The 13,910-nt window shown below is 46.1% G+C and overlaps 3 protein-coding genes across 3 annotated transcripts in view; all 3 read right to left on the bottom strand.

Moving 5' to 3' along the window:
- LOC128708809 (uncharacterized) overlaps window positions 1–869 on the bottom strand; it is a 105,394-nt gene extending 104,525 nt beyond the window's left edge. The window contains exon 1 of the mRNA XM_053803790.1: window positions 556–869. Coding sequence (XP_053659765.1) covers window positions 556–869 — 314 coding nt within the window. The remainder of the gene's footprint in view (window positions 1–555) is intronic.
- Window positions 870–6,366: 5,497 nt separating this feature from the next.
- On the bottom strand, window positions 6,367–7,122 carry LOC128718671 (transcription factor Maf-like). Its single transcript, XM_053812291.1, has one exon. The coding sequence runs from the start codon at window positions 7,120–7,122 to the stop codon at window positions 6,367–6,369; it is 756 nt and encodes a 251-aa protein (XP_053668266.1).
- A 366-nt stretch (window positions 7,123–7,488) lies between these two features.
- Window positions 7,489–13,310, bottom strand: LOC128719900 (uncharacterized). The gene is made up of 5 exons (XM_053813539.1): window positions 12,042–13,310; window positions 11,852–11,947; window positions 11,541–11,704; window positions 7,726–9,405; window positions 7,489–7,654 (listed from the first exon to the last, which is right to left on the bottom strand). Exons 1-5 carry the CDS (start codon window positions 13,308–13,310, stop codon window positions 7,489–7,491), a joined length of 3,375 nt encoding a protein of 1,124 aa, XP_053669514.1.
- Between the last annotated feature and the right edge of the window lie 600 nt (window positions 13,311–13,910).

The raw sequence follows: 13,910 nt of genomic DNA, 5'->3' as shown, positions 1-13,910 counted from the left end.
GAGGCAGTCCGAAAACCACCAAATGATTGCAGTATTTAAGGTGTAAAGTGAGGGAAACTCGTACTTACAGCAGCTTTTGTAATCTAAACCAAATGTTAGACCAACGATTTAACGTTTGTTTAACTCACATTGTAAAAGAACAATTTCTACCCTATCGGGTATAGACTTTTAAGTTGTGCAATCTCCAGAGGTTTAAATTGTATCATAAATATCTTACTTTTCGTGTAATATTACATAAGAAGAAATATTGTTAACACTTATTTTAGAACGATTTTCATATTATAAGTACAAAAAAAATTCTTAAAATGCAAAGCTATAAATATTAAACTATTTAATTATCGCTCAAGTAATTAAAACAATGTAAATAATATTCAAAACAATCGAATTGTACAAAAAAAAAGCCAAAAACAAACGAAACGAGTGACAAAAACAACAACCAAAACAAACACGAAAATCATAAAAAAGAACTGTTGATTCATCGCCTTACAGCAAAGTGTGTTCGTGCGTGGGGAGAGAGGAAAAATGATGAAAAATTCAACAAACCGGTTCACTTACCCTTCCCTGCTCGGCCGGCTGCGTCGTCGCCGGCGCCTTCGCTTTTCCGACGAGGCCGTACTTGCCTGCGGTACCACCGAGCGGCGCCTCTGTACGGCCACCACCTGCGATTCGCCGAAACCGGCCGAACTTGTCGTATCCGTCGAGTGGGGCACACCGGAAGGACCGGCCGTACCCGTGCCGCCCGACGGTCCTGCTGGTCCAGTGGCCGTGGCAGCATTTGGCACCGTTGGTCCACCCGCGACGGTGGCACTTTTCGACGAGGAGGATCGTAACGTGAGGCCCTGGTTTACTTTACGCCAAACCCGTTCCATTCTGCTCGATTTCGCTTCTCCACTGACAGGAGTGGGTTCCTTTGTATCGTACGAAGAACGCTTTACCAACGCTAAGCGTTGCGAACCATAACGGTGCGGTAGATTTCACTGCATGAAAAGCAACACAACCACGGCTCAACACATTTTCTAAACACTGCTCGTACACGTATTACTTCACAAACATCCACACACACCTCCAAGAAGGTCTTCAAGAAGTCACCAGCATCAGCAGTGACGGATCCAGTGCGGCAATCGCATGGGAAAATTTTCATTCAACATCACTCACTCATATCATTTCACCCACTTTCTTGCAATAGGCCATGCTTTTTCTTTCACCATCAGTAGGACGAGGACATTCGCGTATGTATGTATGTGTGAGTGTGTGTTATCAAGAAGTTTCCGCGAGCTTCAAAACGTACCAGTCGTTCTGACACACCAAGGCGCCTCCATTGTCTTGGGGGTATTTTAGCGCATCTGCCACTAGATTCGCGGTTATCCTTCTTATCCAACCGACCAAACCAAAGAAATCACAAGCGTTATTCTTCGCGTCAGAAAACAAAGCAACCGTACCATACACACTCACACACGCACACACCAAAACACGGGCACGTTCTTCCTCATTCTTCTGCCTGTGGGTACGTGCTAAATGCTACCACCGTTGCTGGATCATGATTCCTCTTTGCAGGATTCTTGACAACGGCAGCTTCCGCGACGACTATTCCGCACCAATTTGACACATCTCATTGCACACACATTCTCACCAGCGAGCGGGGACGGGGGAAGATCATACCGTCACCGATTGCTTCGATTAGTTCACGGTTTGACGTACGCACACACGCCCACACGGGCTGCACAATACACAACTAATCGCCTGCTTCGATATTCCCACGCGCGTTATCTCCGCCGCGTTTGACGGTTCTAACTAATTTCCCCCATACACACGGCAAACGCAACGGTTCGGATTTCGAGATTTTACCCAAACACCGTTCTTCGCCCCCGTCGGTGCCATCCATATCTTTGCGCTCTCGCGCACAGTGCGTGTGTGTCGTGCTCGTGCTTGATAATTGTATCCAGAAACGATCAACCAACATCCATATGCTATCGCCACCAAATGCACTCGTCAACGACGGCGAATCTTCTCACTCCTACACCGAACACGATGCACACACAAAAGGTGCAGTGGAAAACGTTATGCCTCACGGTACCAACGAAACAAAAAAACACGACGACCCCACACAAGATACGCGGACCCACAGGGATAGAGCTCCCCGAAAACTGGAAACGTCATGAAGGGAAAATTTTTGACAATAATCAAATCCATTTTGCTTGGCGTGAGAGATGAACGTGTGCGTGCGAGAGAGCGAGAGCGTGTGTATGCGTGAGAGACAGTTTAGTGCATCTCTCTTCAAAGGTAGTAGTATATACATCTCGCTGTACGGAGAAGCTGAGAGATGTTCCTTTTTATTCTGCTGCTACTAAACTATCTGTGCTTGCTGCGATTTTGGTACCTCCGGGTTGTTGAACCTCCTGTTGCCGATACACTGTTTCGGCGTGTTTCGATGTCAGTTGTATAACCATGTGAATTAGTACACGAACGCACGTTGACAGTAGCAGAAGCGTGCGTGTAACAGCCCACAGTGTAAACAATTTTCATTTACAACACTGGCAAGAGCACTACTCTCAGCAGATTTTCTATCCTAGCGCAGAGCACAGATTTAAACGCGCCTGCTACGGGGAACCAAAACCCATGACTCAGGATACCGCGGGGGGGAGGGGGGTGGGGGGGTCGTCTCTTTATACGCTCAGACTCCACCGTTGCTTGGTTCCGGATGGGAGTGACGGTTTCCGTGAGATGGAAAATGAGAGCGCGTGAGAGCACATTTTCCGTGCGAGAGGCAAAACGACCACGTGTGTAACGACGCAACGGACCAAATGCCAACACTTCCTGGAAACGCGAGTCGAGTGACCCATCACTACCGGTACACCGATGGAGTGCGCAGCTGATACCAAAACAACACCGAACGGTGCGCTTGGCTGTGTGAGTGGCGAAGTTTGTTCAAGAAGGTTTTGTTGGCAATTTTTTAAAATAACGATTTAAGTGCAAAAGAATTTGTTAATTGTTGTTTTGTAAAGACCGGCAAAGACAATTACATTGGAAAAATATACTAAAATCCATTTAGAATACAACATACGAAATGTGATTATAATTGTTTTTTAAAATATAAAGTACCATTCAAGAACTTTAACACATTTTAAAGTGTTCTTTAAACAAAAGGAAGAGCTGAAATACAAAAATTGTTACGAAAGCAACGATTTTAGATGTTATTACTCGTTATATTCTATAAACTTACCAAGCTTTTGCACACTAACTTTTAATAATGAAACAAAATTTAACATGTTGAAAGAGTTTTTAAGTAATTTAGTATCTTTGCTTAAGTAATCGGGTCATGCCAGCGTCTGACGACTGAGGGGGTTTAATTCAGACAAAGAAACCCAGAAATGGCAGGCATAGACATCTTCATGTTGTTGTGCCGGTAAAGAAAAAGAATAGCTAAAATAATCGAGATTGTTTGAAAAAAAAACTGTGTAAATTTTTGGGGTAAACTTTCTTTTCTTTGGAGAATTATCAGTTGCCAACAGAAAATATATGTTCCTCGTAGTTTTATATGTTTAATTTATTCTAATTTCGCAGTTTAACTTTGCTACGCTTTTCCAACGAAACAGTTTTAAGATTGTGTAGGACATTCGTTAATATGTGTTAATTAATTGATACATTTACAAAACTTTAATCCATCCAGTTAAGGATGTAACATACTTATAAACTAAATACAAGAAACCATTTAATTTCCAGAATTCCAGTCAAATTGTTGAAAATATCTGAAGCTACAAAGTATGTAAAGTACAGGAACTACAAATATGTAGTGTTTTGCAGTGTCCAAAGTTTGGGAAAAATTTGGCTAAATTGTGATAGATAGCTAAATAGATTAAATTTGTGATAAAAAAAATTAAGGCAAGCTTTAAAATATATGTTTTTGAAAAAAGGCCAAAGATAACATGAAAAAATTAAAAAAATGTATGAAAACATTTGAATTTCCGGTTTTCAGATACCTCGAGCTCTGAAGATGGCCAAGGGAAAATAATGCCCTAGCCTCCCATTTTGGCCCATTTCCAATTGGATTCAGATTTCATAACCCTGCAATGTAATGGATTAAATACAAGAATAGATGAAACAAAGTTGTAGACGTATTAATTTAAAAATTGTTGAAGTTATATCTCGCACCAAAAAATAATCAAATTAACCCATGTAAAACAAAAAAAACCTAAAGTGAAAAGACCTCAATGAAACGTAGAAGATGAACCGAAAAATCTATCTCTTTGAAGAAAAACTTAAACTACATTTCTTTCCCATTGAAACAATATTTAAGCCATAAGTAGTAAATTTGCAAGGGACTGCTGCTGCTGCTGCGGCTGCATTAGAGGTTATTCTCCCCCGTTCTTCTCTTGTTCAAAGCGTTTACTTTATTGTTTGCTTCAGTTTTGTGTAATAATTCTCAAAAACTGTTCACTCCGCCTTCAACTTTGCTGATTCAAAGACTAACTAGTTCGAACGTTTACAGACTGACTGACTTTTGCCGGTCTCTGAGCGTGAGTTCCTTTGCCTAGGACTGCGATTCCGAGCGTTTTCTCTACCCTTCTTTGTATTCTGTTCGTTTAACTTATACTTTCCCGGCGAGCTTATGATTTGTATGCATGGTATGTTTGTATTATGGATGAGTTTTAATGAAGTGAGGAAAAACAGATAAACAATAAACAAAAACAACTGTAATGCCACCATCATCAGCAAAAGTGCACTATGCATAGAATAGCGCGGATTTTTACGAATCTATCAAAACATGAAAAACATGAAGTTCCTACAAATGATTCGTACAAGGTGCTAACTTATATTGCTAAAACGGGAGTTTTTTGTTCGCAAACGCTCGTAAACGCTAGATGATGATAATCACCCCTTCCAAAAGTTTTCATAACATTCCGTGTGAAAAATAAATAATCGATAATGATAAAAGTAACACCTAACCTAACCGTACCTTAGTCTAAACAAAGAAACGAAAATACACAATAACCGTCCAACTTCCTAACCGGTGTATGGTGGTTTTTGCTCTTAAATACGCAATACGCAGTTCCAATATTACTTTTTACAATTCGGTGGTTAACACAGATTCGGAAGGGGTGCGCGGATTGTTCGGTTTGGCTTGATTTTGCCTTGACAACAAACCCAATCTTAACTCCCGATACGTTGTATTGCTTACACTCCATTACGGTGATACGGTGTGTACCACGCTCTCGGGTCTTAAATTTCACCAACAATTTCCATTCCATATTTCGGATAAACCCAGATTCATAGGTTAACCTTCAGGCAGGAGTTATTATTTCAAGTACCTCTCGTTTCGACCTCTTTTCAATTGGAATCTCATTTTCTTCTCGCCGTTCTGTCATAATCGCTCAATCAGTCTAATGTTTTGCTTCGAAGTTTCTAATATTCACATCCATGTTTATGCAAATTCACACACCAACTTGCATCCTCAAGTCCATCCTCTACACGCGATATTGGATGCTGTTTTTTTTTTACGCTGTCCTGTGTTTTAATATTTATCCAGCTGAAAGTACGCACTCAGCTCACACTGCCTCCTGCGCTGGTGCCGCTCTCGTCAGTCATATTTCATATGCGCTAAATATATATGATGTTCGTTTGTTCCGATTAGCGAAAGAAGTTTTGCGAGACAATGTTTTAAAAGGTTCTCGAGTCCCTTACAGTTTGAAGTGAATTTTAAAACACCTAATTAATTCATTACTAAGAAATAGTTCATTATGACGCTACTTATCTTCACTAGGGGTTTTTTTTCTGCTGTTTTTGTTCTTCGTGCTGCGTGCAAACACCACGACTCGCTCGGAACCTTTCTTTTATGCCTGTTTTTCGTTTGAGCATCCAATTGCAAGCAAAATTACGAAAACCAGCACTTGCAGCACTAAACGCTAATGGTGGTTCGAGCTCCTGGTTTGGAGGAACGCGCTCCTATTAAGAATAAGTTAGTTCTATGTAAAGGTCGCCTAAGAGCGATAGTAACTTTTGTTTCACATGCTGCCTCTGCCTGCCTGCTGTTGAATGTTCCCTTCCCCTTACGAAATAATGTTAATGTAATCTGCAATATTACAGTAAGAGATTTGTGTTCTCATTGTGCTCGTTGCTTTTCCTTCGACAGAAAAGCATTTAACACAAAATATTGGAAATACAGCAAATTTCTTCTCACAATAATTACATTCCACTTTATATGTTAACCTGCTGAACGCTAAGGGTAGCGGACAGAGAGCGTTTGATTTGATCTTTCGTACGCATACCATCGCCGCCGCTAAACGTGTGCAGTTCGCTCCGATGAATAGCAGTGCGTCCCGAACCAAAGACTACGACGCACACCTGCACAACAAGGAACTAGAGCGTTGACTAAAACGTATCTCCTCCATACCAAGGATGGATCCAGGGGGCCGATGGTGGTGGGGTCGGTGGGTAAATGGTAGGCGAAGGTAGCGCGCACGATCGGGCAGCTGTGCTCGTTTCGTACGCACTGATACTGCTGCCACTGCCGCCCGCACCACTCGCACCAACCTGCATCGACGGGTGGTGGTACGGTGACCCCGTTGCGAAATGTGGCGAAAATAGGCTGTTGTTAATTGCTACCTGCTGCGACGGCAGATGGTTCTGCTGTGGTTGCGCTTGCTGGTGGTGGTGATGATGCGCATGGTGCGTGTGATGTTGGTGCTGTGCCGCGGCGGCAGCCGCCACCAGCGCCGACTCTTGGAATGACGAATATACGGAGGGGGGTACTATGGACGATCCGTGGCCTAACATGCGGCCGGCTGCAGCGGCAGCTGCTGCAGCTGCCGCAACAGCAGCGGCCGTGCTTCCTCCCACGCCCGATCCACTATCTGAGTAATAGTCGGCGATCGAGGAAGAGCTTATCTGGGGTGTTGTGGCGGACTTTTCTTGCTGATATCGGCAGGAGGACAAGGCCTTCTTGTCGTACATACTTCCACCGGAGCTAGAGCCACCAGCCGCACCAAGGCCGCTGGAACTGGCGTTGCTAAGGGCGGATCCAAGTCCTCCACCTAGCGTAGGTGTATTGAAAGCTCCGCCGGAAAACAACGCTGCTGCTGCACCCGTCGGAGAAACTGCCGAGGACGCGGTGGTGGTTGAAGACATGCCTGCCATTGCTAAGGCAGCAGCTGCTGCTGCCGCCGCAGCTGCTGCAGACGATGTACCGGATGATGACGAGGATAAGGATGACTTTCTTGCACCGGTGTTGCTCGAACCAGCACCGGATCCTCCGCCGTTACTGTTACTATTACTGCTGCTGCTCACCAATGAAAACGATGAAGATGACGGTGATGGTGTCAGGTTGCTCCAACCAGCAGCTGCAGCCGCCGCTATACCACCACTACCAATGCCGCCGGTAAACGAATCGCCAATGCCACCGCCAGTGCCAACACGACTCGACGTAGATGATGATATTAAATCCGGTACGATCGTGCTCTGAGGGCACTGCTGCTGTACCCCCCACCCCAATTCCTAGCTGATACGGGCCCGCTTGTTCGCCTGCGTTTCCTGATTCAGGTTGCTGCTGCGGATCATGTACTGCAGCTGCGGCATGTACGTCATCACGTCCGTCACCTGTATCATCGGCATTTTGTCCACGTTCGTGCGGCCCGCTTCCTGCAGTGCCTGATATTGCAAGCTGAAAAGAAAAGCGCATGCGTTCAATGGCTGGCCCGTCTTCCCAGAGACCCAACGACCACGACCACTTACCTATTGCCTTGGAAAAGACTGATATCTAAAGCGTTCAGCACTCGCCGGCACACATCCAAACTGATGTACGGGAAGAACACATCCTTCAGGTCGAATATGGTCATCAGATACTCCGTGTTCCGGTATGGCGCTTTGTTCACACAGTAGATGATCTTGTTTTCGACCGGTTTTTTCACCACCTCGTACGGTTTGTACTGCGTCACGCCAACATTCATCTCCGGCAGGACGATCATGTTGCCGTGCCTGGTTTCCGCCGCCAGACTGTTGATAGCGGCCGCTGCCGCAGCAGTTGCCGCCGCATGCTGCTGATGCTGCACTTGCTGCTGCTGGGCCTGCTGCTGCTGGGCTTGCTGTAGCTGCTGCTGTATCGCGGCAACGCTAGAGTTGCGGTAACTGTTTGCACTTGCTCCATTGCCGCTGCCACCGGCACCGCTCGCCGAGCTGATCGAGATAGATCGGTTACCGGACAGGGCAGCCGATGCGGATGCTGCCGCCGTTCGACGGCCGGATTGTGATTGCTGTTGCTGTTGTTGCTGTTGGGCAACTGCTGCCGCTGCTGCCTGCTGAACCAAATGCTGCGGCAATGATGCACCTGCCATGGTAGACCTTGGGGTAGAAGATAGATCGATTACATCCCACGATCCCGCACCGAGCAGTAAATTCAGGTAGGGAGATCTTCCGTCACTGGCACCGTTGCCAATCGCAAACTCACTGTCACCAACGGCTGGCCGGCCGCCAGCAGCACTAGTGATAACGCTCTGATTTCTCGTATACTCAACCCTACTATTACTACTACTACCCGGTCTACTTCTATCGTGTACAATAACACTCTGTGGAACTACTACTGAGCCAGTGTTACTGCTGCTACTGCCGGTGGTGGTGCTTTCCCGGTACGATGGTAAATGTTTGCTGCTGTTACTGCTCTTCCCGTGCCGGTGGTCACTGTCCCCGCTACCACGACCCGTCGTTTCCAACAACCGTTCGTTTATAATCTCGATATCCTTACTTAGACGCAGATGGGCCAACAGATCGACACCGTTGGTAACGTAGCCATCCAGCAGCTCGTTACCACCACCGACCGGTATCAGGGCCGGTGGCGGTTGCCTTGCCTGGCCACCCTTCGGTGAGGCACGCGTCGGCGAACCAACCGGTACCGCGGTGATTGAGATCGGATTCTTCGGGTACGCTACCGATTGCTGCCTGCCATTCGCAGCACTGCCATACCCGGCTAGCGATGCAGCGACATTTGTGCGCGCAGCAAACTCTTCAAGCGCACTGGAATTTCGCTTAGATGCCGGCGTGATGGTTACGTTACGTCCTAAGGAAAATCCATCCAGATTGGTGGTGGTGTTCGGCCTGCTGCCACATGACATCGCGGCAGTAAGGGAAGCAATAGCTGCCGCAGTACTAGCGGCGGTTCGATTCGTGCTAGTCTTTGCGGGTGCTGTACGGCCGTTACTGACGCCGCCACCGTTCACCATACCGGGCGCACTGGCCATCGTAAGTTCGCTTATCTGTTGCTGATTCAAGCGGGATAGGTTAACAGTGCCGTTGGGACTACTGGTGGTTGCGAATATGGACAGAGCGGGGTTTAGGTTCGGTAAGGTATTGCCATTGCCACTACTACCGGAGTTCGTGCTCGAGCGAAGGACTGAGGATGCGCCACTGCCACCACTCGACCTGTAGGAAAGGCACATTACACAATCGGAGTACTTTATATGCAGTTTCTTTGACTCATGGGAGCAATAGGAAAAAGAGAGAGGGAGAGAAATTATATGAAACGTTCACTAACAAACACACTGAACTCTATTCGCTTGGCTCAACTATGACGTTCGCATCAGAGCTGTAACTGTTTAAAGCTTGTTTCCCAATGCTTATTCGCTTAAATTGTTAAAGTTAGTTTAACAGATGTTTCATTCGCAACAAGAACAACACACTCTGCAACTGTCCACTGCTGTTTACTGTCTCCACGAGGGCCATTGAACGTGACGCATCTCTGAGAGCTATAAACGACACACGCACTAAAGAAACCAAGTAATTCGACATTTCAATTTTACTCTACACTCAACTGCATTTTCTTCCAAACAACAAGGTGTAAAATGGGATCTTTCCCATCGAAGAAAACTAAAACTCTGCCACTCATAATTAATATTAGTACCAAATGTTGGCCAATCTAAACCAGGTCGAATGAGGCAAAAGAAGGGGGAAAGGTGACGGACGAGTGGGGGCGAGTGGGGAAGGTAAAGGAGTGATTATGTTTCGAGATTCTTCCTCCGGGTGGTAAATAACGCAAGCAACAGCAACATTTGACCATGTCCATCGCAGGGAGGGGGGGAAAGCACACACCACACAACAACGCCACTGAATCTTTGCTCTGTTCGTTCTGCAAAACGGAGGAGAAAGCTAGCTCTGAATGGGAAAACTAAGAAATAGTTCATATGTTAGGCACGGCTTTTGTTTTTTGTTTCTATAAGATGGATAAAAGGACCGTGTGGGGATAGGTCCACAATGAAATGAAATAGTTCTACCAAATAAAGGGAAACATAATCCATATGTTTTGTGCAAGATTGTTTGCAACGAACAAAAATCTTTAATACTAATAAAAAAGTACGTTGCTGAGCGATTTGCGAAGAAAGGAAGCAGACGGCAAAGAGATAAACAAAACAAAACAGTAAAATAATCAAAAATAACGAGATGTTATTCATACTTTTGAGAATATCTAACAGTTATAATACAAACAACGAAAGTTACTTTCCGTTTTTCATAAAGTTGTCAAAACTATGTTTGTGTTTCGTTATCTCTAGTCTTTGCGTAATTCGTAGCGTTTCCCGGTAGATGGCGTTTCAGCTTTGACAGATGATGAACTGTCTACAAATTTTGAGCTCAATTACAAATGTTGCAACACACCGATCCAGATCAATTCTGGGCAATAGGAAAAATGTGATAAAACGACATTTAAGACCCATAACATAGATCGGTTCTGATGAAAACATAACTATATCTTAGAGATGCATCATTTTATATATCTTCCAAAAGGGAAATGGTAAAGAATTTTACTTGGAACAAATTCCATTTTCACTACATTCACGCATTTAGTTGATATTTTGCTTGTGTTGAATGAAAAGAAAACGCCACGAATTAAGTGAAAGACCCAAACAGTAATAACATGACGGGTTTTTGTTTAAATTCCCTTACTCTTCTTCTCAATTTTAATTTTCTATTGCTACATTCGCTTAGCAGCAACGGGCTCAACAAGAATTCCTTACGTTTAGCTACTTCACCAACAATCAAGATCTTTTTTTGTTTTCACACCAAAAACAATTCAAAACAACAGGAAAAAAAAACCCCTACGAATAGGAACTTTAGCACGTCCCAAACCGTCAGTTTTAGAACATTTCAAAAGCAAAAAAAAACAACGAATGGCATTTAAAGGAAACAAACTAAACATTACAACAGAATTAAATGAACAAAATGCTACTCACACGTATAATTCAACTACTGAATAGTGTACGCAAAACCCGGTCGTCTATAGGGGTCTCCAAAGTGAGGGCCGTTTATCAAACGGTGTGACTAGATACATTTGGAGAACCCTATGACTAATGGCCATAGTAGGCCAGTGTGTGTGTGTGTGTGTGTCTGACGGAAGAAATCCCTCATGATCATTTCTCAGGAATGCTGGCTGTTTGGTAATTTGCCAACTTGCGACACATCCCCAAAACACACAACATTCCAGAGCGATCTGGCTATGGAAGCGCGAGGACACTCTCATCCTCTCGCCTCCATTTTTGCGTGTCCTTCCACGCGAAGGTACTTACAGATGAGCTTGAACCTGTGCCGATCGCACCAGCGGTGGCGGAACCTGTTGATTTTGGGACGACCGGGACGTCAGTGACATGGCGGCATTGTACAGGGAAGAGTTGTACTGCTGCATCGAGTGCATATTTTGGATGTTGCGTATCTGTGCCTGCGCCTGGGCCGCCTGAAATAGGGAAAGAAACTGTAATTGTTTAACCCCCGTTTTAAATGGAATGTATTTTTTTTTGGGGCAAGTGATACTACGTCTGTTTGGGCATAGCACAGCACCAGAACACACAAAAGCTGTCCGGTGTACCTGTGTAACTCGTACCTGTTGGGCTTGACTAAGTCGTAACAGCTGCTCCTGTTGGGCGGATAGCAGGTTGGGATGGTTCGATGGCACCATGTTCCAGTTGTTGGTAAGGGCCTGGATGTAATTGTAAAGCAAAAAACAAAAAAAAAGTGTTAGGGGAGCTTTGTCACGCAGAGTTCCAACACACGCTTACGCTAGAGGAACGAACCTGTACAGCGGCAGTAATACTGTTCATTTGGTTGTTGGTTTTGGCAAGATTCTGTTGCGTTTGCAGCGTCTGGTAGACGTTGTTGCTGGTGCCTTTCCGTGCCGGCGCACTGTTCATCATGGTCGGTGCCTTAGGTGGTGGCTGTGCAGGTTGCCGCGTCCAGTGGATGGTGTTCGTTTTGGGACCGGACAGCAGCTGCGAATCGACGACCTTGCTCGGCCAGTAATCCTCAAACTCTGTCCCGGGCGGAAAGTAGCCCTTGATGTCGGTCAGACTAATTACCGCGACCGAATCGCTGGCGAACAGCTCATTCCGAATGCCCTGCACCTTGCAGCAGAACTTCAGGTACGACAGATCCCACCCGGACAGATTGTCCGCCTTCAGCTTCAGGTTATCGGTTTCGCCCTCGAAGTAGAACAGCGGCACCATCTTCTGGTAGTCGCGCACCGTGTACGGTACCACCGATTCCTTGTTGATCCGGATGAAGCCACACTTGTCGTTCGGTGTGCTGCATCCCATCAGCAGCTTCTTGTAGCACACCTCCAGGAACTGGTAGAATTTGTACGCATCCGACACGCGCACGACGAGATCCTTCAGCGTGAACAGCTCCCGGCCGAACTGCATGTCGCTGTGCTTCTGGTTGATCTCGTTCAGCAGCTTACACTCCGCATCGGTGATGTAGTACGACCGGACACACGTGCACGTGTAGATGTCCTGATGCAGGTAGTTGAGATATTTGTTCAGCAGCTTCATCTCCACCATGCGCACCGCACAGTACCGTTCCTGCTGGCGCAAGATGAACGGTATGTGCACCTTGGCCGGGAACACCTCCCAGCCGAAGTGGCCCTTCTGGCTTTCCTCGTCGTTCGCCTTCTTCTCCCCGCTACCATTCACCTCCGATCCGCCCCCATCGTACGCTTTCCCACTGCCGTTGGATGCGACACTTTGCCCACTGCCCAGTGGCAGGGCCACGGTGGTTGCTCCGCCAGCCGCTGCCGCCATAACATTCGCTGTTGCGTTCACCGGTGCGTTGGTCGGTTTGCGCGTCAAATAGTTCAGTATGTTCGTCTGGCCGGGTGTGACACCGTTGACCGTCACTGTTGTGGTCACGGCCGTCGGTCGGGCCGGCACCTGTTGCTGCTGTACTGCGGCCGCTGCCGCCTTTGCCGATTGTTGCTTGTGTGCCTCCACTATCTTTGCCGCCATCTCCTTGATTTCGGCTTCATCATGCCTCTCCTGTTTAACCGTTACCGGTGCCGCGGATGACATTTCTCAATTGCGTCCACGTGCGCGCAGGCCTTAAAACAGACACCTACTGCCCACGGGCGGTGTGTCTCCTCTACGCACACACAGGACAGGGGTTGTCGTCTGTCGAGGTTATTTCTTCACAGAGTCCAGCAAAAAAAAGGGGAGGGGGTCGGCGTGCCCCGGTCTACTTTGTTGCTTTGTTTGGGGAGATTCACTTCCAAAAACTGCACCGATGAACTGATGATCTTCATGTAATCATAATAACTTGCATATCACCTTGCAGTAGAGGTACACTACGGCGTTTGATAACACAAACATACAAACGAGGAACTCTTCACCGGAAGAATACACTGGGGATTGTTTTCACCAAGAAAAAACACACGCAGAAAGTAAACAGCACTCGCCGCTCCTAAATTTTGTGGCAAAAGATGCTGTTGCACTGGATCTTATGGAAGACACCACAGCTAACGACACAATATTAACACGAGACTCACGTTGCTTTTGCTTCAAAAAACAATAACACTCGTCTCTTCTGCTTCGGATATATGACAAATTTTGTTTCAATAAAACCACCCCACGGTGGAGTTCAAAGCTTATCGCACGAAAATTCCAAAGGATGCT

The sequence above is a fragment of the Anopheles marshallii genome, chromosome 2 (genome assembly GCF_943734725.1).
Source record: "Anopheles marshallii chromosome 2, idAnoMarsDA_429_01, whole genome shotgun sequence".
Classification (NCBI taxonomy): domain Eukaryota; kingdom Metazoa; phylum Arthropoda; class Insecta; order Diptera; family Culicidae; genus Anopheles; species Anopheles marshallii.
Note: the sequence above shows the minus strand (reverse complement) of the source record. Positions and strands in the feature narration are given on the sequence as shown.